The sequence below is a fragment of the Coregonus clupeaformis genome, chromosome 30, assembly GCF_020615455.1.
Source record: "Coregonus clupeaformis isolate EN_2021a chromosome 30, ASM2061545v1, whole genome shotgun sequence".
NCBI classification, from domain to species: domain Eukaryota; kingdom Metazoa; phylum Chordata; class Actinopteri; order Salmoniformes; family Salmonidae; genus Coregonus; species Coregonus clupeaformis.
The window spans coordinates 54,033,178-54,060,349 of record NC_059221.1 but is presented as its reverse complement, the minus strand read 5'-3'; the positions used below and the strand labels follow the sequence as shown (position 1 = coordinate 54,060,349).

The 27,172-nt window shown below is 40.2% G+C and overlaps 1 protein-coding gene across 2 annotated transcripts in view; it reads left to right on the top strand.

Annotated features, from left to right (window-relative positions):
- The first annotated feature begins 956 nt into the window (after window positions 1-956).
- The window catches only part of LOC123481255, a 42,495-nt gene continuing 16,279 nt past the window's right edge, over window positions 957-27,172 (top strand). The window contains exons 1-17 of one of the 2 annotated variants that reach the window (XM_045209683.1): window positions 957-1,093; window positions 11,464-11,572; window positions 12,305-12,460; window positions 12,608-12,745; window positions 15,625-15,776; window positions 16,578-16,681; window positions 16,834-17,017; window positions 17,233-17,364; window positions 17,453-17,596; window positions 17,822-17,957; window positions 20,462-20,612; window positions 20,702-20,838; window positions 23,464-23,575; window positions 23,758-23,821; window positions 25,553-25,759; window positions 26,084-26,229; window positions 26,402-26,520. In XM_045209683.1, coding sequence (XP_045065618.1) covers window positions 11,464-11,572; window positions 12,305-12,460; window positions 12,608-12,745; window positions 15,625-15,776; window positions 16,578-16,681; window positions 16,834-17,017; window positions 17,233-17,364; window positions 17,453-17,596; window positions 17,822-17,957; window positions 20,462-20,612; window positions 20,702-20,838; window positions 23,464-23,575; window positions 23,758-23,821; window positions 25,553-25,759; window positions 26,084-26,229; window positions 26,402-26,520 — 2,191 coding nt within the window. In that variant the 5' untranslated portion in view covers window positions 957-1,093. Of the gene's footprint in view, window positions 1,094-11,463; window positions 11,594-12,304; window positions 12,461-12,607; window positions 12,746-15,624; window positions 15,777-16,577; window positions 16,682-16,833; window positions 17,018-17,232; window positions 17,365-17,452; window positions 17,597-17,821; window positions 17,958-20,461; window positions 20,613-20,701; window positions 20,839-23,463; window positions 23,576-23,757; window positions 23,822-25,552; window positions 25,760-26,083; window positions 26,230-26,401; window positions 26,521-27,172 lie in introns of both variants that reach the window. The other variant, XM_045209682.1, reaches the window with a different exon arrangement.

The following is a 27,172-nucleotide window of genomic DNA, read 5'->3' as shown; positions in this document are numbered from 1 at the left end:
ACAGTTTGCAACTGAAAATGAAAACAAGTGATTCTTGTTGGACAAATGCAGGTAGTCCGTCACGGTTTTGGTCCGTTTGTTTTTGTTTGGGGTCTATTGAATACCACCCAGGAACATTGGTTTCATTTCCATCTAGATGCACCCTTTCAAAGAAATGTGCAACAGATGTAAGGGTGTAAACAGAATCTGAAAAGTCAGAGCAACTCAGCACTGCCAGTGGAGCAACATCCATCCACCAAGGTAACTTTTTCTTTTTTACATGAAGTATGAAACACACCTGTATAGCACCTGTATCACATTTGAAAGAAAAATAGAGACCGAAACGTAACATTAGAGCAGACGCACGGGCAACATGCAACGATCTTTTTTTAATTTTATAACTTTATTATTCAAAATAACTAAAAATAACTTTTAAAAAAAGTTAAGTTGTAGAACGAGAAGTAGAAGGAAGATAATCTTTCAACTGAATTCCAGTATTCCAGATTTAGGCAACAGCTGAAACATTTAACCTTTTCACGCGTGAGTTCCAAATATCTCTAACCGTCGCCCCAGCGTGAGTTTTTTCATTCACATGAATGTCCGAATGCACTCACTGTTCCAAAATGTGATTGTTATGAACAGGACAGTTAACCAGCGCTGCCTGCTAATTATCTATAGGCTATGTTTCAACTTTTCAATGTAAGTAAATTTTCTAAGAACAGTTTGAATTGAGGTGTGTTCTGCTTCCTCATTAATTCACATAGAAGTAGCTAATTTCATTGTCGCGGCTTCATAACCGCACAAAACATTTTCACTTTCACTTTCATGTTACAAAATATCCTGGGTCATATTCATTAGTGCATACCGTAGCAAAACAGTTTGCAACTGAAAATGAAAACAAGTGATTCTTATTGGACAAATTCAGTTAGTCCCTCACGGTTTTGGCCCGTTTGCTTTCGCTTAGGGTCTATTGAATACCACCCAGGAACATTGGTTTCATTTCCATCTAGATGCACCCTTTCAAAGAAATGTGCAACAGATGTAAGGGTGTAAACAGAATCTGAAAAGTCAGAGCAACTCAGCACTGCCAGTGGAGCAACATCCATCCACCAAGGTAACTTTTTCTTTTTTACATGAAGTATGAAATATACCTGAATATCACCTGTATCACATTTGAAAGAAAAATAGAGACAGAAACGTAACATTAGAGCAGACGCACGGGCAACCTGCAACGATATTTTTTAAATTTTATAACTGTTTATTATTCAAAATAACTCAACAATAACTTAAAAAATAGAATCTTTCAACTGAATTCTTGAATTCCAGACATAGGCAACAGCTGAAACATTTAACCTTTTCACGCGTTTGTTCCAAATATCTCTAATGGACGCCCCAGCGTGAGTTTTTTCATGCACATGATGTCAGAATGCACTCACTGTTCCAAAATGTGATTGTTATGAACAGGACAGTTATCCCGCGCTGCCTGCTAAATATCTATAGGTTATGTTTCAACTTTTCAATGTAAGTTTATTTTCGAACAAGTTTTATTTTCTAACAACAGTTTGAATTGAGGTGTGTTCCGCCTCATTAATTCACATAGGTAGCTTAGGGACCCGGCCACTCAGTCAGGGACTCAATTTACTGTTGAGAGTTAGATTAGTAGAATGGTGTATATTAGAAATTTGTTTGTGCATCAGCAGTTATTCTCTTGTTTTGTCAGTCACTAGCTAGGTTTCCATCCAATTGGCAACAGATTTTCATGCGAACATTCTAAAATATGCATAAAAACAATATGCACATTTTCCCACAAGAGATGTGTTTCCATCCAATTGACTTGTTGCAGATAAAAGGCTGTGCATGATGACGTAGTGCACATAAATATTACTTTTGCAGATCAATTCCCATGTACCGAATAAAAAATACAAGTTAAATGGGTTTCCATCACATTTTCAACTCTACTGATGATTTTGTCACAATAAATGTTGCGCTATGTAGTGAATGTGCCCACTCCGGTATTGGCACCTGCGCTCTAGCCAACAGCTTGCAGATTCAGTGCTACAGTAGGATACATTAGGCTAGCTACATTATGAGATTATTATGGATAAGAGCGATATAATTTGTATTTGTCAAACGGCAGCCAAGCATCGATCATAATGTCACCAGAATAAGACCCTCGATATTTATTGGAAAGGAGCTCAAGCTCATCACATTGTACTTTCACCACCCTGTGAAGTTCATCATAACTTATTTCATCTGTAGCCTAGTAAACTGCATATTTTCCTGAGTCTTAGTGGGAGGACCACACAACATGTCATCACGTGACTCCAAGTTTACTTTGATATAATGGTTATTATATCAATATTTGCTCATAAAAGCGTTTCCACCACAATTTCTCACATAAAAAGATCCCACCTTGTCTAGTGTATTTTGTCGACATTTGGAAAGTTTACAGACAAATGTGTTATTTCTATCAGGCCTGTTGTGACATTTTTTTATCCGGCATGTACTTTACTCACATAATGAAAACCTGGTTACTGACAGTCACTCAATTAGCCATGTTAGCTAACAATTTTTTGATTGGTAAGTTAGTCTAGGGGCCCTGACCTCCAGGGAGCCCCCATTGATTTTGTTAGTCACTCTCACTCAGATATCATTAACATTGCATAAGTCATGGCAAAATGTTTATTTTATTTATATCTCATCTTCTCTTTGCATTGTTGGTAAGGGTCCATAAGTAAGCCTCTGTAGCTCAGCTGGTAGAGCACGGCGCTTGTAACGCCAAGGTAGTGGGTTCGATCCCCGGGACCACACGTACACAAAAAAAATGTATGCACGCATGACTGTAAGTCGCTTTGGATAAAAGCGTCTGCTAAATGGCATATTAATATTATTATAGTCTACACCTGTTGTTTACAAAGCATGTGACAAATAACATTTGATTAGATTCTTGATGTTATTTTATTTGAAAAAATATTTAGTATTATCATATCCAACTTGCTAACCACCATCTGGTCCTAATGGCCTGGTACTCAGGGCTCTGTTGTCCCTCTAACCACTCTGACATCAATGCAAATGCAATTGAAAATCACATTAAAAATCACATCATCAAAACAGTATCATGCTTTTAAAACTCACCTCACTGTGATGATCAATTTGAAGAAAGAAGTTCAACAGCAGGTTGAAACTGAGTGTAAAATATAGTCTTGTGGATGTTGTTTCAAAGCCTAACAACGAAATGGACAGTGCTTTCTAAGGCGATGATTAATTCCAAACCACATATGCATATTAGAGCTTATGCATATGCATAGGCTTATGAGCCCCCAAAAAAAATTATGATTGTGGTGTTATACAATACATAGCCTACTGCATATTACCCATGGCAGAAAAACATACAACAAAACTGATTTAAGATGTCTTTGGTACATAATCGCCTTTGAGTGTGGACTGTATTATTATGCATGCTGGATGGGCTGGTTACCTTATGCTACGCTCCAAATTTTCTATCCAAGAGTCTGGGAGAGAACGTATAGCCCTAGGCGATGCTGTTGGTTCATTGATTGTGCAAGGGCAGCTTACAGTTAGCCTACAATTATAGTGAATTTGTATTTGATTTTGAATAGCCTAGTAATAGGGCATTTTTTATATTTTCACAATTAATTGAGTGACACATTACCTTTAGCTATACAGAATATCTCACCACCATGCATTTCCATCTCCTCTCTCTCCTTTATTCCTTTCTCATATGTGCTGTCAACAGTTTAGTGAAATATGTTTCGTTGCTCCTGAACAGATTTCACTTGGTTTCCCAAATTAAGCAATCGGTAGCTGCAGGAACAGGATTGGAGAACCCATAGCATACAGAGTTTGGGCGGAATATCACCTGTCGTGCAGCGAGAGCATGCTCCTCAAACAGTGGTTGATGCGTGGAGTGAAATAAGTGTTCTTATATTTATGTCTCGGCTGCTCATATTAAACACAGCTCCACTATCAAATCGAAGTAGCGTACCCGACATCATTGAAAAACGGACCAGCGTGCGGCCTCCATTCGCTATTTGAGTGCATGTGGATGACATTTATTTTTCCCCTGTCCCTGTACCTGCCCATTTGATAATGGGCCATTCTAAATCAAAACTAATTTAACATATTAGTAAAGACAAGATTAAACTGAGAATAGTCTGGTGGGTGAAAATATGATCTCTTGATGAGAGAACAGCTGTGCAGCCTGAGGCAAGGAACACAGCACAAGTTTTTTTTGCTACTTTCCCAAATCATCAATAGCCTATAGTTGCGTCATGCAGCCCATATATGTTTTGATTTCTAAGACATTCTAAGGTTTGTATCATTCACAATTAGTTGCCAAATAACTCAAAATCTACACTCTAAAAAATGCTGGGTTGTTTGGATGACCCAACTGCTGGGTTGCAGGCATTGGGTCACTTTTTCTTTAAAAAGAGCAAGGTTGGGTTATTTATGTTTGGTTATTGAGATATGACCCAGTGGGTGGGTTAATTCTCCCACCTAATCCAGAAGATCAAAGTGATCCGGCAAACTCGTGAATGAGGATTGTTGCAGCTGTGTAGAAAGTCTACCAGACAGTGCAGCCGTCCCTGTGTGGAATTACTTTTAGACGGACAAATGGGCAAGGTGTTGTGGCTGACTAAAAACGGTGAGTAAAAAGCTAGCTAGATAACGTTACTGTGTCGTGCATTGTTTCACATTAGGTAGCTAGCTAGATAACTTGGTTTAGCTAGCTAGCTAGCTCAAACTAGGTTTCTCACCCAGTTTGGCTAGATAGACCAGCTAGCCAGCTATATATTTTACTAAACTAGCTAGGCCTATTCCCTGTCTCTGAGTTAATTTAACATGGCTGTAGCTAGTTGTCAAGCTTAAAACTCATGCTTTTATGGTGGTTCAGTTACTGTATGTTTTTTTAGCCTAATTGTTTCTGAGTTAGCTAGCTAGCTGGCTAGCTAGTCTCAGTCTGGATGTAGACAGTTACTTTAACATTATATTGAAATGAAAGGAGTGGCTCAATTGTTCATCCAAGTTTAGGCTATCCATTTGGACTTTTCACTTAATCTGTGTTAACGTTATGTCTTTGTCCCCCACTGCCAAGATACTAAAGACTACATGGTCCTGAGAGTGTTTTTCCTATCACCAGTGTAACGATTTGGAAAGATGTCTGCCCGCCCAAGCATTGATGAGACCCGAAAGTCATAATGTAGCGTAAGTATACATGTGGAATATTGAAAGTGTAAACCAGAGGTGGGAAGTAACTAATTACAAATACTCTTATTACTGTAATTGAGTAGCTTTACCAAGTACTTGTACTTTTTATTTTATTTTTCAAATTCAGTCATTTTAATTCTTCTTGAGTAAAATGTCATTGAAGTAACAGTACTTCTCTAATCCACAGGCTGGAACCATTATGGCTGAATATACCGAACCCTTCGTTCTGACTCTCTGGGACAATCACCTCTACTCCCTGGCATTCACCATCATGAATGGGCAGGCTCTGGAGCAGAAAACATTATGTTTCGTTGTTGTTGTTTTACATTAATTCATATTGAAAATGGATACCTGGTAGGGTTTGGGGGAGTAGAGGGTAAAGTGTTTACTTTTCTTCACCCTTATTGCTCAGCTTTAATTGGTAGGGCTGCTGTGATTTAAAAATTATGGATTGTGCTTCTAAAGTTTTTGTTTATTTGTGTGTTCCATATTTGTTGTTTATCTTTTGCATGAATTCATTTTGTAGCTGAAATTAATATCTGACAATAAACATTTTGTATTTTATCTACAATTTGTCATGATTGGCTATATGTCATTAAAAAAATAATAATAGACTGTGTAGTAACATTGTAACATTGATTGTTATTGTTAGAAATATTTTTACCTATAGAAAATTAACAGATTCTGTAATAGAGAGAAGGTAGAAAAAAATAACCCAGCAATAAAGTAAGAAATAACCCACTGCTGGGTCAAAATAACCACATTTTTGGGTCATTCACTTAACCCCACAGTGCTGGGTCAAAATAACCCAGAGCTGGGTATGTACTATAGTGACCCAGCGCTGGGTTACAGAAATGACCCAAATTGGGTCATTATTGACCCAGCATTTTTTAGAGTGTAGCATATACAGTTGATGTCGGGAGTTTACATACACCTTAGCCAAATACATTTAAACTCAGTTTAATCCTAGTAAAAATTCCCTGTCTTAGGTCAGATAGGATCACCACTTTATTTTAAGAATGTGAAATGTCAGAATAATAGTAGAGAGAGATTTATTTAAGCTTTTATTTATTTCATCACATTCCCAGTGGGTCAGAAGTTTACATACACTCAATTAGTATTTGGTAGCATTGCCTTTAAATCGTTTAACTTGGGTCAAACGTTTCGGGTAACCTTCCACAAGCTTCCCACAATAAGTTGGGTGAATTTTGGCACATTCCTCCTGACAGAGCTGGTGTAACTGAGTCAGGTTTGTAGGCCTCCTTGCTCGCACACACTTTTTCAGTTCTGCCCACACATTTTCTATAGGATTGAGGTCAGGGCTTTATGATGGCTTCCTCATGATGCCATCTATTTTGTGAAGTGCACCAGTCCCTCCTGCAGCAAAGCACCCACACAGCATGTTGCTGCACCGTGCTTCACGGTTGGGATGGTGTTCTTCGGCTTGCAAGGCACCCCCTTTTTCCTCCAAACATAACGATGGTCATTATGGCCAAACAGTTCTATTTTTGTTTCATCAGACCAGAGGACATTTCTCCAAAAAGTAAGATCTTTGTCCCCATGTGCAGTTGCAAACCGTAGTCTGGCTTTTTATGGAGGTTTTGGAGCAGTGGCTTCTTCCTTGTTGAGCAGCCTTTCAGGTTATGTCGATATAGGACTTGTTTTACTGTGGATATAGATACCTTTGTACCTGTTTCCTCCAGCATCTTCACAAGGTCCTTTGCTGTTGTTCTGGGATTGATTTGTACTTTTCGCACCAAAGTACGTTCATCTCTAGGAGACAGAACGCGTCTCCTTCCTGAGCGGTATGACGGCTGCGTGGTCCCATGGTGTTTATACTTGCGTACTATTGTTTGTACAGATGAACGTGGTACCTTCAGGCGTTTGGAAATTGCTCCCAAGGATGAACCAGACTTGTGGAGGTCTACAATTATTTTTCTGAGGTCTTGGCTGATTTCCCATGATGTCAAGCAAAGAGGCACTGAGTTTGAATTTAGGCCTTGAAATACATCCACAGGTACACCTCCAATTGACTCAAATGATGTCAATTAGCCTATCAGAAGCTTCTAAAGCCATGACATCATTTTCTGGAATTTTCCAAGCTGTTTAAAGGCACAGTCAACTTAGTGTATGTAAACTTCTGACCCACTGGAATTGTGATACAGTGAATTATTAGTGAAATAATCTGTCTGTAAACAATTGTTGGAAAAATTACTTGTGTCATGCACAAAGTAGATGTCCTAACCGACTTGCCAAAACTATAGTTTGTTGAAAAGAAATTTGTGGAGTGGTTGAAAAACGAGTTTTAATGACTCCAAACTAAGTGTATGTAAACTTCCGAATTCAACTGTAGGACCTGTTTCAAATTATCTCTTTTATGCTCAACTTAGCCACTTCATATGTGCACTCGCTCCGGAATGGGAAAAATACCCTTACTATTTTATTTAGCAAAATTCTATTATATTCTTCTTACTATAAAATCATATCATATAAAATAATGGCACGGGACTTATAAGCACATCTTGTCAGCTAAATGAACAAGCCTACAGCCTATGGCATGGAGCATAGCCAGATAACAAACAGCAGGCCAACTAATATTCTGTTCTTCTGAAATACATTTTCTTCATATCATAATGTTTCTTTAGACCTGACTAAAATAAATAATGTATTTATTGTGATGGTGCATATTAAATTGATTTATTATACTTTTTTAAATGTAGATGTTCCAAAGGCGGCATCAGTGGCTCGTATGCAGCTTGTATGCGTGGAGGCCTGGAGATGCTAAACTTGTTTATGTTAATTAACAGTCAATTACCGTGAGACCGGCATTCTTTTGCATGACCATAACCGGCTGACAAAATTTTATGACCGCCGCAGCCCTACCTGAGACCCAGCAATTCATTTTTGTCCTGTCTAGTGGACATCAGTTCTTGGTCGATATCTCTGAGGCCATACAAGCCACTGGATTATGTCCTGTTGTCTGTTTGAGAGGACATTCTGGGCTTTTCAATGATATCACATGTGTGTGGGGTGTGACCTTGACAACTTAATCTTCCTGGTTCTTAGAAAAATGGCTGCCATCAAAACACATTTTATGGAAATTTGAAAAGAAGTGTGTGTAATTATTAATTATCATTGTGTAAAAATGATTTCACATTAAATAAAAGCTAAATAAGAGGTTACCAAGAAATGTCCTCTGTAGTGGACACCCGGATGCCGAAACGATGTGTTTTACCTACAGTACCCATCGACTGTAATGTAAATGTTTTCATATTTACTTCCTAATGACCACTACAGAGGACACTTTTGTACTTACAATAAAAGATAAATAACAATATTTTTTTTTTTTAACATGTTTATTTTTATTTTTTCATACACTTAATGGTTTTTTTTTCCGGATCAGAAAGATAATAAACAATATCTTTCTGTCCTTCCCCCCAATTGAAACTGAAAATATGTATCTCTGCCCAATGGCAAAATGAGTAGAATTGCATGAAAAGTGTTATAACATTTCAACATTTGCTCTCTGCCCCATGCCAAAATGTGTAGAACAGCAGAAAACTTGTTTTAAAACTGCAAAAATATATACAGTGGGGAAAAAAAGTATTTAGTCAGCCACCAATTGTGCAAGTTCTTCCACTTAAAAAGATGAGAGAGGCCTGTAATTTTCATCATAATTTTCATCATAGGTACAGGTCAACTATGACAGACAAAATGAGATTTTTTTTCTCCAGAAAATCACATTGTAGGATTTTTAATGAATATATTTGCAAATTATGGTGGAAAATAAGTATTTGGTCAATAACAAAAGTTTCTCAATACTTTGTTATATACCCTTTGTTGGCAATGACACAGGTCAAACGTTTTCTGTAAGTCTTCACAAGGTTTTCACACACTGTTGCTGGTATTTTGGTCCATTCCTCCATGCAGATCTCCTCTAGAGCAGTGATGTTTTGGGGCTGTCGCTAGGCAACATGGACTTTCAACTCCCTCCAAAGATTTTCTATGGGGTTGAGATCTGGAGACTGGCTAGGCCACTCCAGGACCTTGAAATGCTTCTTACGAAGCCACTCCTTCGTTGCCCGGGCAGTGTGTTTGGGATCATTGTCATGCTGAAAGACCCAGCCACGTTTCATCTTCAATGCCCTTGCTGATGGAAGGAGGTTTTCACTCAAAATCTCACGATACATGGCCCCATTCATTCTTTCCTTTACATGGATCAGTCGTCCTGGTCCCTTTGCAGAAAAACAGCCCCAAAGCATTATGTTTCCACCCCCATGATTCACAGTAGGTATGGTGTTCTTTGGATGCAACTCAGCATTCTTTGTCCTCCAAACACGACGAGTTGAGTTTTTACCAAAAAGTTCTATTTTGGTTTCATCTGACCATATGACATTCTCCCAATCATCTTCTGGATCATCCAAATGCACTCTAGCAAACTTCAGACGGGCCTGGACATGTACTGGCTTAAGCAGGGGGACACGTCTGGCACTGCAGGATTTGAGTCCCTGGCGGCGTAGTGTGTTACTGATGGTAGGCTTTGTTACTTTGGTCCCAGCTCTCTGCAGGTCATTCACTAGGTCCCCCTGTGTGGTTCTGGGATTTTTGCTCACCGTTCTTGTGATCATTTTGACCCCCACGGGGTGAGATCTTGCGTGGAGCCCCAGATCGAGGGAGATTATCAGTGGTCTTGTATGTCTTCCATTTCCGAATAATTGCTCCCACAGTTGATTTCTTCAAACCAAGCTGCTTACCTATTGCATATTCAGTCTTCCCAGCCTGGTGCAGGTCTACAATTTTGTTTCTGGTGTCCTTTGACAGCTCTTTGGTCTTGGCCATAGTGGAGTTTGGAGTGTGACTGTTTGAGGTTGTGGACAGGTGTCTTTTATACTGATAACAAGTTCAAACAGGTGCCATTAATACAGGTAACGAGTGGAGGACAGAGGAGCCTCTTAAAGAAGAAGTTACAGGTCTGTGAGAGCCAGAAATATTGCTTGTTTGTAGGTGACCAAATACTTATTTTCCACCATAGTTTGCAAATAAATTCATAAAAAATCCTACAATGTGATTTTCTTGAATTTTTTTCTCAATTTGTCTGTCATAGTTGACGTGTACCTATGATCAAAATTACAGGCCTCTCATCTTTTTAAGTGGGAGAACTTGCACAATTGGTGGCTGACTAAATACTTTTTTCCCCCACTGTATACACCCCATGGCAAAAATGTGGAGAATTGCAGGAAACTAACTTTAAAGGGGCAATCAGCAGTTGCTACATCCATTTTTGGACTTATATATTTATTATATGTACCCCATTTATTCTTGAAGAATATAACTTATACATTCCTCATGAGCTTAGTTCAACTGTGGTACCCTATCAGAACCCAACATATTAGCTTGTTTTCTGCAATGTTTGTATCCTCAAAACATGGTTAAAACTATAATTTTGATATCATGGATGGTTAGTCCTTGTATCCATAGCTCTTTCTATGAATAAATTTCTCCAGCCACATCCCTCAGCTTTTAACTGAACCAGGGGCGGGGAGCCCACTTTGTTATTGTTTCTACTGCTGACTGCCGCTTTAAAACGTACATTTTCCTCTCCGCCATCAAGAAGGGGGCCCCCCCAACCAAATCTCGCATAGGGCCCCCAAAAGGTTAGAGCTGGCCCTGCCCTTATGTAAGAAGATACAGGATATACAATGTAAGAGTACAGGACAGAATGTAAATAAACTATCCCTCTTATTACTAAGAACAGCTACACCACAGGCCTAACCTAACCTACCCATCAGCAAGCAGTTAAAGATCAAATCCACATTTGGGGAAACAGCGCCACTGTTCTCCCCAGCGCCTTTGTTATCGTTTTTGTGTTGTTGATGAAACGGATGAGAGGAGCGTCCTGCAGCGTGGCAAACAAAATGTGCAGTACATATTCTGCTGTTCTATCGCACGTGCCATGATGTCTAAGGGGGAAAAAACAGTGTTCGTTGTTTGCAGTAACTTTTTTGTTGTAATATCCCAAACGGACGTGGCAGTTTCACCAATTAAGGATTCTTTAAGTATGCTATAAAGTTGAGAGCCTGTGAGAGGGTTTTGTGTTTACAAAAACAGTCATGTAGGCTTTTTTACATAATAGTGTAGGTTAAGAGCAAGGATAAACTGATATTAAGATATGCTTTACTCATATTGATATCAAATCGAATTATCGATGTTGGTGCCCACCATTAATAATAATGTTTTACGTGTATTTTGTTCTAGATGGATAAGATATTCAACGTTCTCGCGCAGCACAGACTGGAGTCCTACTACAATCAATTCCTCACTTTGGGTGTCCAAGATGAGAGAGATTTCATTGATGGCGTAAATGGTGAAGATTTAGACAAAATGAGTAAGGTCACAGACATGTAACTGACTCAATGACACCATATTGACACTGTGTAGTTCTTAGCTAGACGAGCCTTGAATCAGGTTCCATTTAACATCATAGCCAAGAGTGATTTATTCTTATACCAACCCATGTCGTTATAGACAAAAATGCTAACACACAATCAGTCTCAACCTGTTTTTATTGCATGTCTGATGTAGTTGGCCTACAATTGCTAGTTGCTATCAAGCTGACTAACCTACTGGTGAAAATCAGATTAATCACAGTTTTGGTTTCATTGTGAATGTATCGCTGCAACAGAATGAATGAATTATATAATAATAAATTAATAAGATATTAATATATAATATACTAAAGACTGGCAGTAAAGGGTGCATCACAAAGTACAAGATGAATAGGGGGTCAATGGATATTTCTCTTTAAAGTCCTAGTTTTTATGGCCTCAATCCGAATAATAAGATCTAGGTTTGACATTGTGACAATGTTTCATTTAGTCATAACATGTAAAAAATTGTTCTTGTACTATTGGGCCCCATTCATTTTGCACTTGTTTGGTTGAACTTATTTGCCATTGTGGGGCACACATCAGCATACAATGGGATTATTAGCAAACTGCATGGCTGGTCCAAAAGGGACTGTGGTTACAGTATTTATGTTTTTGCTATTTTGTGTCGGTTTCATAACCTTATTGCCAAGTAATTTTTGTTATAACAGATTTCAGTCAAGTAGAAAAGAATCGCTTTGAAAAAATGAAAGATTTCATCCAACGACTCAGAGCGCCACAACAAGCGATGCCTGTACAGAAATCAATGGAGTCTTTCCATCTGCGGTACACATACCCCCACTGTCCTGAGCCAAAAGACATCAGAGGTGAGACATAGCAGTAGGTCTTATAGGAAAGAGGAGAGCATTTTATTCAAAGGGATTCTAAAACTCATATCAAAACCATAAAATCACTAATAGTCATTATGCCCCTCTTTGTGGCATGCCTCATGTTTGACTATATTTTGAATGCAGACATGGATCCTGCCCAAAACACAGTTGAAGATCTGATGCTAAGGATTTGTCACCAAGAGGCCATTGGGAATTCCAAAGCCGTGTGCCTCTACACCATTGAGGGAATGCCTTTAACTGATGATCCTTTCTTCAACACATGTAAGTATGCCAGATATAGTATGCTTTTTTAAATACCCCATCATGAAAACACATTCACATTCATGACTAAATAGGGTATTCTTTCATAAAGAAAAAAAAATGTTGTGACTTGCTTCAGCTGTCCATAAGTATTTTATGTTAGTTTAAGTAGTTTAGAAGTTTAAATTGTTAGAGGCTAGTGTTGAAAATGTGAGGCTAGTATAATAGTGACTGTGTTATAAATGTTAATTACGTTTATTTGAACAGGGACAAAAAAAACATACATCTCAGTAAGACCTCCTGTAGCTCAGTTGGTAGAGCATGGCGCATGCAACGCCAGGGTTGTGGGTTCGATTCCCATGGGGGGCCAGTATGAAAAGAAAAATGAATTCACTCTGGATAAGAGCCTCTGCTAAAATGACCACCCCCCCAAAAAAAAAAAAGTGAAATTGTGTTTTAACGGATTTAGATAACAGCTAATTCCATCTGCAATGGGATCGTAGCCTTCAGTGACTGTAACCCAGAAGTAGTACCTACATTTTTCAAACCCACGGTGGTCCTCTGTAGCTCAGCTGGTAGAGCACGGCGCTTGTAACGCCAAGGTAGTGGGTTCGATCCCCGGGACCACCCATACACAAAAATGTATGCACGCATGACTGTAAGTCGCTTTGGATAAAAGCGTCTGCTAAATGGCATATTATTATATTATTATAACCCTGCCGTTGCAAGTACCATGCTCTACCAACTGAGCCACACGGGACCTTAGTACTAGTAGTAGTAGGAGTGACTGTGTTAGAAGTAGGTCTTACAGTAGTGCCAGTTACTGTTGAGTAGGGCAGCTGGGTAAAGTTCATGATGCCGTTGACCTTAACAAGGGCCCCAGGACCAGTGGAAGCTAAATAGCCCCATAACATCAAAGATCCACCACCATATTTTACAGCAGGTATGTATTTTTTTTCTGCTCATGCATTCTCATTTCGATCCCAAACCCACCACTGGTGTGTGTGGCAAAATAGCTCTATTTTCATGTCATCCAACAAATGTAAACACCTGGAGTTTGCTAAACAGCACTAGCACTTGGATTGGAACCTGTGCCTTGGTCAGATGACATGAAAATATAGCTCTTTCGCCACACACACCAGTGGTGGGTTTGGCGTTGATATGAGAATGCATGAGCAGAAAATAACCCCATACCTACTGTAAAATATGGTGGTGGATCTCTGATGTTATGGGGCTATTTAGATTCCACTGTTGAGCAGACACGTTTTTAGCAGGGGTTGGATTTTGTTTTGCCATTTATGAGCGTATTTCATGCAATTCTATGTCATTTACATAATATAAGTAAAATGGGGCTATGCCTTAGCTTCCTTTATATTGTGTTAATATTAATATCATACAGTGGACGCCTAAGCCTAAAGGCCTATGCATGCAATGCCCTGATGCGTTTCAGCTAAACTCTCTGACAGCTGAACCATGAGCTGGACAATTATTATTTTAGGAAAGTAAAAACCAATAAAACAATAGGCTATAAAGTTTTGTATATGCAACATATTGAAACATAAGGAATAGAGTTTTTGTAATTTGTTATAGGCTGTTTTTAAGGGTAGGTAAATGTGGCTCATTTGGCTAATATCCTTCGTTTATTGATGGTGCTGGCTGTGTGGGGTGGACGCCCTAATTGGTTACACACCCAAAGCAAATGAATGAGGGTACATTTCTCAAATGTCCGATAAATTTATATCTTCCCAGTCACTTGTCCAGCGCCAAATTTCCTAACGGAAACCCTGCTATATAGTCTATATACAGTTGAAGTCGGAAGTTTACATACACTTAGGTTGGAGTCATTAAAACTCGTTTTTCAACCACTCCACAAATTTCTTGTTAACAAACTATAGTTTTGGCAAGTCGGTTAGGACATCTACTTTGTGCATGACACAAGTAATTTTTCCAACAATTGTTTACAGACAGATTATTTCACTTATAATTCACTGTATCACAATTCCAGTGGGTCAGAAGTTTACATACACTAAGTTGACTGTGCCTTTAAACAGCTTGGAAAATTCCAGAAAATGATGTCATGGCTTTAGAAGCTTCTGATAGGCTAATTGACATAATTTGAGTCAATTGGAGGTGTACCTGTGGATGTATTTCAAGGCCTACCTTCAAACTCAGTGCCTCTTTGCTTGACATCATGGGAAAATCAAAATAAATTAAATTTTAGTCATTTAGCAGACGCTCTTATCCAGAGCGACTTACAGTTAGTGAATACATTTTATTAATTTTTTTATACTGGCCCCACGTGGGAATTGAACCCACAACCCTGGCGTTGCAAACGCCATGCTCTATCAACTGAGCTACATCCCTGCCGGCCATTCCCTCCCCTACCCTGGACGACTTGTGCGCCGCCCATGAGTCTCCCGGTCGCGGCCGGCTGCGACAGAGCCTGGATTCGAACCAGGATCTCTAGTGGCACAGTTAGCACTGCGATGCAGTGCCTTAGACCACTGCGCCACTCAGGAGGAATCAGCCAAGACCTCAGAAAAGCAATTTCTTTGTCCATTAAAATGATCAGAAATACAGTGTAGACATTGTCAATGGCTATTGTAGCTGGAAACGGCTGATTTTTTAAGCATTACTATTTAGCACACGCTCTTATCCAGAGCAATTAGTGTTAAGTGCCTTGCTCAAGGGCACATCGGCAGATTTTTCACCTAGTCTGCTCAGGGATTAGAACCAGTGACCTTTTGGTTACTGGCACAACGCTCTTAACCACTAAGCTACCTGCCGCCCCCAAGCGACCCCAAACTTTTGAAAGGTAGTGTATATATAATATAATTTGAGGTAAAATGACATGGAAGATCTCTTGTGTTGACAAGCATCTTATATTACAACCATTTTAGGGTCTTTGAAAGACAGGCACATTGAAAATGGAAGTGAGCTTTACGCCATATTTACACCCAAGGAGAACTTGAAACAAGCTCCCCAAATGCCACAACGAGAGATGACTGACATCTCAGGAGAGGAGAATGTTCGATGCCACATTATGCTCAAGGTGAATTCATCACATTATTGAAAAATACAAAGCTCAAAGTGGCAGGACTCATTTTATGTAGTTATTTATAGCTGTTTAGCTGTATCTAAAACTGTGATTATAACTCCTTACTTTTCAAAACCTGTATGTATTATGAAAGGGTGTAATACCAGAGGGGTATACTACAGCACTGGCTAGATCTATTCTGGATGTTCTAAAGCTAGCTAGCTTCAGTTAGCTTCACATTCCAATTTATGCTTCATGGATATCACAAAGGTGGATATTGATCTAACACCTGCTGCTAACACAAACCAGGCTTGGAACTGCATGTGCATGTTGCGTGTGCATTGCTTGCTGTTTGGGGTTTTAGGCTGGGTTTCTGTATAGCACTTTGTGACATCTGCTGATGTAAAAAGGGCTTTATAAATACATTTGATTGATTGATTGATGTGGATAGCCCAGCGAGTCGAACGCCCATAACTTCATACAATGCTCAAACAGAAACCCATTGTCGAGCCAATGCCACCTTTTTTTTGTTGTTGGTAGAAATCAAAATGAAAGAAAGGCTGTCCTATAAAGGATAAAGTGGAGTTAGCTTGCCACGGAGCAGGTTAGAGCTGAAATATTTGTTGCCATAGAAATGTACCTAGCCAAAAGGTGAGCCTGCTTTGTGTCAATGGTTATCCAGAGTTTAAGAGTTCACCAAAGTTAGCTCGCTAACTCCTCTATCCCGCTACGTGGTATAGCCCTCTGGTAGCAACTAAGGTGTCTCTGTAAATAATGTCTGTCAATTATTGAATATACTGTACTTTTCATCAACAGGGAGACTATGAGGTCAAGGTGGACTTGGAAAGTGACACAATTAGAGTCTTGAGACAAAAGCTCTCTAATGAAAGTGGAATCCCAGCACATGTCCTCCTTTATAAGTAATGTCGTGCATATATAATTATGATTTAATCATTAATGAATACATTTAATAACAGAAAAAATGATGTCAATTAATAAACCACAGCGCATCTTATAATTTGACCATCTATAGTTTCAATACAACTTTTTTCTAATATTGACCTTTTTGCAGAGGTGAACACGGTGAAACTTTGCAAGATTGTGGAATCAATGAGGAGACAACTGTTCACTTCTCTTTGTCCTCCTTCCCCGATGAAAAGCCAGACAACATGGAATTCTACTTGAATGATGTTGTACCCTCAGTGCAACAAACCCAGAAAGGACTCAGTGCTTTCTTTTCTTCACTATATACCATTGTGAGATATTCAGATATTTACATCGTCTTGTTACAGTCATTTTGACCATGACGTGGTAATCATTTATTAACACTTCAGATGTTTGTATTACCATGTTCAGGTAAAGAGTGCTACAGTGTTCCTTTGCTTGTGTTATTGGATTTTCAATGTACAGTACCTTGCCCCATCCAGCCAACCCATCATGCATTAAATGATCTTCCCTAATATCCTTACAGAGTGTTAAACATTCTGGAGAGGGATTCAAGAAAGTGAATGCATACATTCGAAAGCTCAGTGGATGTAATCCCCTGGCGCAAAGTTTGCATCAGCTGTTGGGCAGAAATGAAAGTGGAAGTAGGACCCAGAAGGTGATGCATATTTTGTCACACAAATGTACTGTACACATACGATATCATGTAAGTCCACAAATAGATTCATAACATGTATTTGTTTTAGATTGCCATTGTTGAAGGATTGTACACTCTCTTCAGAGAGCTGTTGCCAAGCCTCAATAAAAAAAGAGGTGACAAGATCATTGAAGACCCTGACGTTTTTGAGAATGCACCAGTTTGCTGGGCCTACCTGATGTCTAAAGCAGAGGTATACCCATTGTTTTTTGAGATACCATTGATAACACATTATGGATCTTATTGTATTACACGTTATAAAATGTTTTTAATGGGGAACTGAGATACTGCACCTCTATTTGTTTGGCATTTAACATATAATTCAGACCAGGTACATGACTTCACAGGTCAGAATTAAACATTACTCAAACAAATTACCCTAATATGTATCTGTTTTCTATCTCTCTGTCTACCCTAGAAAGAGAGTTCACAACATGAGGTCTTTGCACCGATAAATTTGACCTCTCAACAAGGAGTACGCTTTTGCGACCCAGTTCATGTACCTGGATTACCAGATGTCTTTGAAAGAGAGTATGTCATACAGACAATTAAAGGTAAAACATCAGTAGTTGTGGGTATTTATAATATGCACAGCTCTGTGGGCACAATATAATTTCAGTAACATCTACATGTGGCACAATGACCAATAGTACTGGCCTGAAATCCAAAACCTGTTTTGTGCTTACATGCCACAACCAGTACTTTATCCTATCCCAGGTATTCCTTAAAGAGGTGGGGTTTCAAATGTCTCCGGAAGGTGGTGAGTGACTCCGCTGTCCTGGCGTCGTGAGGGAGCTTGTTCCACCATTGGGGTGCCAGAGCAGCGAACAGTTTTGACTGAGCTGAGTGGGAACTGTGCTTCCGCAGAGGTAGGGGAGCCAGCAGGCCAGAGGTGGATGAACGCAATGCCCTCGTTTGGGTGTAGGGACTGATCAGAGCCTGAAGGTACGGAGGTGCCGTTCCCCTCACAGCTCCGTAGGCAAGCACCATGGTCTTGTAGCAGATGCGAGCTTCAACTGGAAGCCAGTGGAGTGTGCGGAGGAGCGGGGTGACGTGAGAGAACTTGGGAAGGTTGAACACCAGACGGGCTGCGGCATTCTGGATGAGTTGTAGGGGTTTAATGGCACAGGCAGGGAGCCCAGCCAACAGCGAGTTGCAGTAATCCAGACGGGAGATGACAAGTGCCTGCATTAGGACCTGTGCCGCTTCCTGTGTAAGGCAGGGTCGTACTCTCCGAATGTTGTAGAGCATGAACCTACAGGATCGGGTCACCGCCTTGATGTTAGCGGAGAACGACAGGGTTGTTGTCCAGGGTCACGCCAAGGCTCTTCGCACTCTGGGAGGAGGACACAACAGAGTTGTCAACCGTGATGGCGAGATCATGGAACGGGCAGTCCTTCCCCGGGAGGAAGAGCAGCTCCGTCTTGCCAAGGTTCAGCTTGAGGTGGTGATCCGTCATCCTCACTGATATGTCTGCCAGACATGCAGAGATGCGATTCGCCACCTGGTTATCAGAAGGGGGAAAGGAGAAGATTAGTTGTGTGTCGTCTGCGTAGCAATGATAGGAGAGGCCATGTGAGGATATGACAGAGCCAAGTGACTTGGTGTATAGCGAGAATAGGAGAGGGCCTAGAACTGAGCCCTGGGGGACACCAGTGGTGAGAGCATGTGGTGCGGAGACAGCTTCTCGCCACGCCACTTGGTAGGAGCGACCGGTCAGGTAGGACGCAATCCAAGAGTGAGCCGCGCCGGAGATGCCCAGCTCGGAGAGGGTGGAGAGGAGGATCTGATGGTTCACAGTATCAAAGGCAGCAGACAGGTCTAGAAGGACAAGAGCATGGGAGAGAGAGTTAGCTTTAGCAGTGCGGAGAGCCTCCGTGACACAGAGAAGAGCAGTCTCAGTTGAATGACCAGTCTTGAAACCTGACTGGTTTGGATCAAGAAGGTCATTCTGAGAGAGATAGCAAGAGAGTTGGCTAAAGACGGCACGCTCAAGAGTTTTGGAGAGAAAAGAACGAAGGGATACTGGTCTGTAGTTGTTGACATCAGAGGGATCGAGTGTTGGTTTTTTGAGAAGGGGTGCAACTCTCGCTCTCTTGAAGACGGAAGGGACACAGCCAGCGGTCAAGGATGAGTTGATCAGCGAGGTGAGGTAAGGGAGAAGGTCACCGGAGATGGTCTGGAGAAGAGAGGAGGGGATAAGGTCAAGCGGGCAGGTTGTTGGGCGGCCGGCCGTCACAAGTCGCAAGATTTTATCTGGAGAGAGAGGGGAAAAGAAGTCAAAGCATAGGGTAGGGCAGTGTGAGCAGGACCAGCAGTGTCATTTGACTTAACAAACGAGGATCGGATGTCGTCAACCTTCTTTTCAAAATGGTTGACAAAGTCATCCACAGAGAGGAGGAGGATTCAGCAGGGAGGAGAAGGTGGCAAAGACCTTCCTAGGGTTAGAGGCAGATGCTTGGAATTTAGAGTGGTAGAAAGTGGCCTTAGCGGCAGAAACAGATGAAGAAAATGTAGAGAGGAGGGAGTGAAAAGATGCCAGGTCCGCAGGGAGTCTAGTTTTCCTCCATTTCCGCCCGGCAAGGAGTGAAAGGATAGCTAAACAGACTGGTACTCAGGCTACAATAGTACCCTACTAATGGGAAACTGCTCTGCACTACTTGATTCTACAGTACATCAAAAGTGTCAAATGCCATCATATCATGTACCAAATTCCATAACGCAAGATCAATTGGCTGTAGAGTTTAAGCATTGGTTTTGAATCAATTGCTGTGACATGATTGGCTCACTGCAGCCATAATGTTAAACGTAGAAACGTGTTTGCTAAAACTTTGGCATGTTCCTTCAGTATTAAGAATTACAGGCCTTTCTATAGAGCGTGTATTTTAATTATTAGTCAAACCCAGAACTAATAGCAGGTAATAATATCTTGCTTTTTGTAAACAGAAAAAAGTATCACTTTTGATATGTGAATTCAACTTTGACGTATACAGTAGTTTCATGATCAAATGTTGTAATTGCATGATGTGTTTGCATTATGTGTTTTACCATTGCTAAGATGGAGAAAGAATCCCAAACTGCTCTGCTGAGATCTTGAGAGAAACTTCAATGTGGAGAGCTACCGATGTTGAAAAGATTTTACTCAGTCTGCCTCCATCCATCAAAACATTCCCTGTTTGGGTTTCATATGGACTTGTGACTGGTCAAAAGTAAGATTCGTTCATTGTATCATTGAATACTGTATCTGCATTGATAGTGTAATTGGTAATTCATGTTTTATTGTTTAATCAAATTAAAGCTTTCAGATCAAACTAGATGAGACATTTGCCAAGATGACTGAAGAAGTGAAAGCATACCCTCACCTGACAGTCACTCCACCACTGCAGTTGAAGAGTATAGGAGTGGATGGGCCACGTCTCGTTCTTTTGAAAGAAGGTAGGCTACTGGGCTTTGTGCCTACTAGTTAATGTCTTGGTACGATGTATCATTCATGTTTGAGATTATTATGTTCATGGAAAGTCCTATAACGTGGTGTTCGCTCATTGTTGCTTAGGCCTATGCAAATTAATGTGCACAATTCATTCACATTGCAGCAGAATCATCGACGTCTTTGGTTCATCAGACAGCAAAATATGATACACTGCATTTACAGCTAGCACTTTCACATACTGCATGAGTCAGTTTATGACATGCTGGTTATTGAAGCGTGTATTTTATTTATTTTATGGGAATATAAACTTTTTGTAGCATTTTAGTTTATAGTGCTGAAATAAGGGAAAGGAAAGGGGGATACCTAGTCAGTTGCACAACTGCATGCATTCAATTGAAATGTGTCTTCTGCATTTAACCCAACCCCTCTGAATCAGAGAGGTGCGGGGGGTTGCCTTAATCGACGTCCACGTCATCGGCGCCCAGGGAGTAGGCTCGTAATTTACATAATAATGAGTTAAGTATAGTCAATAACAACACGGTAAGGACTGGATAACTATGCACAACAAGCAAAGACCCAAAAGGTACATTCTGAGGTTGGCCCACATACATTGTAAGTATGATGTAGTTCCTCAAACGATTCTGTTCAATAACCAGTCTTTCTACGAAAGTTCCAAGTACATTCTTAATAAGTACGGTGCTGCTGAGAAGAGGTGAAATGGCCATAAATATTTATTACATACAGTGAGGGAAAAAAGTATTTGATCCCATGCTGATTTTGTACGTTTGCCCACTGACAAAGAAATTATCCGTCTATAATTTTAATGGTAGGTTTATTTAAACAGTGAGAGACAGAATAACAACAAAAAAATCCAGAAAAACGCATGTCAAAAATGTTATAAATTGATTTTCATTTTAATGAGGGAAATAAGTATTTGACCCCATCTCAATCAGAAAGATTTCTGGCTCCCAGGTGTCTTTTATACAGGTAACGAGCTGAGATTAGGAGCACACTCTTAAAGGGAGTGCTGCTAATCTCAGCTTGTTACGTGTATAAAAGACACCTGTCCACAGAAGCAATCAATCAGATTCCAAACTCTCCACCATGGCCAAGACCAAAGAGCTCTCCAAGGATGTAAGGGACAAGATTGTAGACCTATTCAAGGCTGGAATGGGCTACAAGATCATCGCCAAGCACCTTGGTGAGAAGGTGACAACAGTTGGTGCGATTATTCGCAAATGGAAGAAACACAAAATAACTGTCAATCTCCCTCGGCCTGGGGCTCCATGCAAGATCTCACCTCGTGGAGTTGCAATGATCATGAGAACAGTGAGGAACCAGCCCAGAACTACACGGGAGGATCTTGTCAATGATCTCAAGGCAGCTGGGACCATAGTCACCAAGAAAACAATTGGTAACACACTACGCCGTGAAGGACTGAAATCCTGCAGCGCCCGCAGGGTCCCCCTGCTCAAGAAAGCTCATATACATGCCCGTCTGAAGTTTGGTCAGATGAGTCCAAAATCGAGCTCTTTGGCATCAACTCAACTCGCCATGTTTGGAGGAGGAGGAATGCTGCCTATGACCCCAAGAACACCATCCCCACCGTCAAACATGGAGGTGGAAACATTATGCTTTGGGGGTGTTTTTCTGCTAAGGGGACAGGACAACTCAAAGGGATGATGGACGGGGCCATGTACCGTCAAATCTTGGGTGAGAACCTCCTTCCCTCAGCCAGGGAATTGAAAATGGGTCGTGGATGGGTATTCCAGCATGACAATGACCCAAAACACACGGCCAAGGCAACAAAGTAGTGGCTCAAGAAGAAGCACATTAAGGTCCTGGAGTGGCCTAGCCAGTCTCCAGACCTTAATCCCATAGAAAATCTGTGGAGGGAGCTGAAGGTTCGAGTTACTAAACGTCAGCCTTGAAACCTTAATGACTTGGAGAAGATCTGCAAAGAGGAGTGGAACAAAATCCCTCCTGAGATGTGTGCAAACCTGGTGGCCAACTATAAGAAACGTCTGACCTCTGTGATTGCCAACAAGGGTTTTGCCACCAAGTACTAAGTCATGTTTTGCAGAGGGGTCAAATACTTATTTCCCTCATTAAAATGCTAATCAATTTATAAAAATTTTGACATGCGTTTTTCTGGATTTTTTTGTTGTTATTCTGTCTCTCACTGTTCAAATAAACCTACCATTAAAATGATAGACTGATAATGTCTTTGTCAGTGGGCAAACATACAAAATCAGCAGGGGATCAAATACTTTTTTCCCTCACTGTAACTTGTACTTATTAGCCTCTATTATTTATAGTTTTTAAGTAACCAATCATTATTTCTACATAACAACCAGGAAAATGCATCACACTTTATATCTGTACTTAGCAGCTAAATACTAACTATGAATGGGTTATTACCACATTGTTACCTTGTTGTTGCCATCTTATTTCCCTGTTGTTTCCTCTTACTTCCCAGTCATTGCCCTATTATTTCAGCACTGTAAACTAAAGTGCTAACAAATGTTTTTATGGGAATCATTGCGTTTGGTGTTTTGCTATTTTAAATGCTGGCCTATTGTTGTCCTTTGAGTGGTTAGCAGGATAATTAATTGTTAGTGGTTTTACAGATAACCTGGGTGTTTACATCGAAAAAGCCAAAGCATCTCCTCAGGATTTCGTTGTTTTTGATTGCTTAGCTGGGAAACTCAAAACGTTGAATGTGGACGAATTGGCACATGAGTAAGTACTTATAATATGAAAACGAGTCAAACATTCTGTTTGAAACGATATGAAGCTTCACAATTACAGGTGGGCAGTTTATGAACATGGATCATATTGATAATGAGTTCAATTAATGGACGTAACTATAATCTCCATCATACCCCTTCATGGCTTATTGTATGTTTTTCATTTCTCTGTAGAATGAGAGACACCAGAAGTGACCAGACCTTCATGACCACCAGGACTCCTAAAGAGGCAATATTGGTAATTTATGATAGATTATATTTGAATATGCAGTACATTTGGAAAGTATTCAGACCCCCCCTTCCACATTTTGTTATGTTACAGTCTTATTCTAAAATGGATAAAATAATTTTCCCCCTCATCAATCTACACACAATACCACATAATGACAAAGCGAAAACAGGTTCTTCGAAATTTTAGCAAATTTTTTAAACACAAAAAACAGAAATACCTTATATAAATAAGCATTCAGACCCTTTGCTATGATACTCAAAATTGAGCTCAGGCGCTTCCTGTTTCCATTGATCATCCTTGAGATTTTTCTACAACTTGATTGGAGTCCACCTGTGGTCAATTCAATTGATTGGACATGATTTGGAAAGGCACACACCTGTCTATATAAGGTCCCACAGTTGGCAGTGCATGTCAGAGCAAAAATCAAGCCATTAAGTCGAAGGAATTGTCCATAGAGCTCCGAGATAGGATTGTGTTGAGGCACAGATCTGGGGAACGGTAGCCAAAAATGTCTGCAGCATTGAAGGTCCCCAAGAACACAGTGGCCTCCATCATTCTTAAATGGAAGAAGTTTGGAACCACCAAGACTCTTCCTAGAGCTGGCCACCCGGCCAAACTGAGCAATCGGGGGAGAAGAGCCTTGGTCAGGGAGGTGACCAAGAACCTGATGGTCACTCTGACAGAGCTCCAGAATTCCCCTGTGGAGATGGGAGAACCTTCCAGAAGGACAACCATCTCTGCAGCACTCCACCAATCAAGCCTTTTTGGTAGAGTGGCCAGACGGAAGCCACTCCTCAGTAAAAGGCACATGACAGCCCACTTGGAGTTTGCCAAAAGGTACCTAAAGGACTCTCAGACCATGAGAAACAAGATTCTCTGGTCTGATGAAACCAAGCATCATGCTGTGGAGATGTTTTTCTGCGGCAGGTACTGGGAGACTAGTCAGGATCGAGGGAAAGATGAACAGAGCAAAGTACAGAGAGATCCTTGATGAAAACCTGCTCCAGAGCGCTCAGGACCTCAGACTAGGGCGAAGGTTCACCTTCCAACAGGACAACGACCCTAAGCACACAGCCAAGACAATGCAGGCGTGGCTTCGGGACAAGTCTCTGAATGTCCTTGAGTGGCCCAGCCAGAGCCCGGACTTGAACCCGATCAATATCTCCGGAGAGATCTAAGAATAGCTGTGCAGCGACGCTCCCCATCCAACCTGACAGAGCTTGAGAGGATCTGCAGAGAAGAATGGGCGAAACTCCCCAAATACAGGTGTACCAAGCTTGTAGCGTCATACCTAAGAAGACTCGAGGCTGTAATCGCTGCCAAAGGTGCTTCAACAAACTACTGAGTAAAGGGTCTGAATTCTTATGTAAATGTGATATTTGCAAACATTTCTAAAAACTTGTTTTTGATTTGTCATTATGGGGTATTGTGTTTAGATTAATCAGGAAAAAACCCAATTTAATCAATTTTAGAATAATGCTGTAACATAACAAAATCAAAGGATCTAAATACTTTCCGAATGCACTGTATCTATTTATATTTCTGTATCTAAGGTCAGTTTTGACACTGCAAGTATGAGCCACTACTATGGCTGAAATGATGAGATGTTGGCAAAGACCAAGGAACAGCCCAAGGTATTCACCTTAGAATGATAAGTATGTTGGTGTAACAACATTATACATTATAACAGTTAAGTTAGCTCCTCCTTTACTGTTTTCTCCATCCAACTATCTTTAGGTACTAGTGGATTCAAGCTCCTCCATGAACGAGACATGCTATGATTCAGATGACAAAATGACACGGTTGGATGCAGTCAAACAGCTGTTTGATAACTTCACAACTAGAAGCATGGCTTACGATTTTCATCATGTCATTGGCTTGGTGAAGTTTGACTCATCAGTTAAAAATCTCCACACATTTACAGAGACTCTGGAGACCTTTAAAGTAAATATATTTTTCTCATTAAGTATATTTTCTGAATGCAAAATAGTAAAGCAATGCCATAAAATACAGACCTTGGTGTGCTGAGATCATATACTCGTACTCCCCTCAAATGTGATTTGGTGGGATTCATGGAATCATTCTTTACCCTTTTTCAAGTGAGGTAAAATCTAATCTGGTATGTTATATCAGCTAACGTGACATCATATTACATGTAAAACAAAGAACGTTGGTTATCCCCATTAGATGTTTGGGAGTATACAGAGTGTGCGTCTTTCTTATTCATTTTTTTATCTAATTGTATGTGAACAATTTTGGCACTTACAGGACCACATACACAATCTTAAGGCAAATGGACGCACTGTGCTGTATGATGCCTTGAATCATGGCATTTCCGAACTGGAAAAAGTTGGAAAGCAATTTCCAGACTGCAGACTTCGCATCATATGTCTCACAGATGGGAATGATGTGGGGTAAAACATTGTTATTTATCTTGAGACTTTATCAGTGTGCAAAACAGTGATTACAATCTGTTTGTGCATGGGATATCTATATTTGATATATTTTGTTGTTTTACATGCAATGCAAAAACATAAAGGATAGTGTTCCATTTGGGATTGTATTTATTAATCATTGTATTCATAGGTCAAAGACAAAACCACATGATGTCACAACCAAATTGATGCACTCTAACATTATTGTTGATGCCATCGTTGTCGGAAAGGTTGATAACCACGTGCTCCATGGAATCAGCAATGCAACAGGTATGATGTCTAAGGTGATTCTTGTTTATATCCCATCCCAGTGGGCATACATCATCATAATGATGTCTTCTTTGTGGTAAAAATGTGGATGAAAGGTCAGAATGAATGGATTTTTTTGTGCTAATACTTTCTCATTGTCATAGTTTTTGCATGACTCAAAAGTTTACTAAAGAAGGCCTAAGCAAGTGGAAGAGAGGCATCATTCCAAATGTTTCAACTTGGCATTTATAAAATATTTGTGTCAGTGTTCGGTGTCAGTATTCAATATTACAGTCAGTGGCGAAATGTGACAGAAATCATTACACATGCAATGTTTATCAGAAACTAGTCAAGTTGCAGGCTGTGATAATATTTACAAGTAGGTACATTTCATCATAATTCTTGACACAAATCCTAACCAAAAATGTGCCCCTCAACTCGAACTAACTTGCATTCTGCTAATAAACTACCTAACTGCCTATTCCAATAATACTCCCTATTACTACACAAGCCACAGTAGTTTTTCCCTTGACACATTCAGACCGCATTCAGCAACCTTTCGCCCCCAATTTCATTGTAATATTACAGTATAATGTATAGTAACACATTAAGTATACTTTATAAAGGGATTATACAACGGGTGGGTCTAAGCCTGAATGCTGATTTGGCTAAA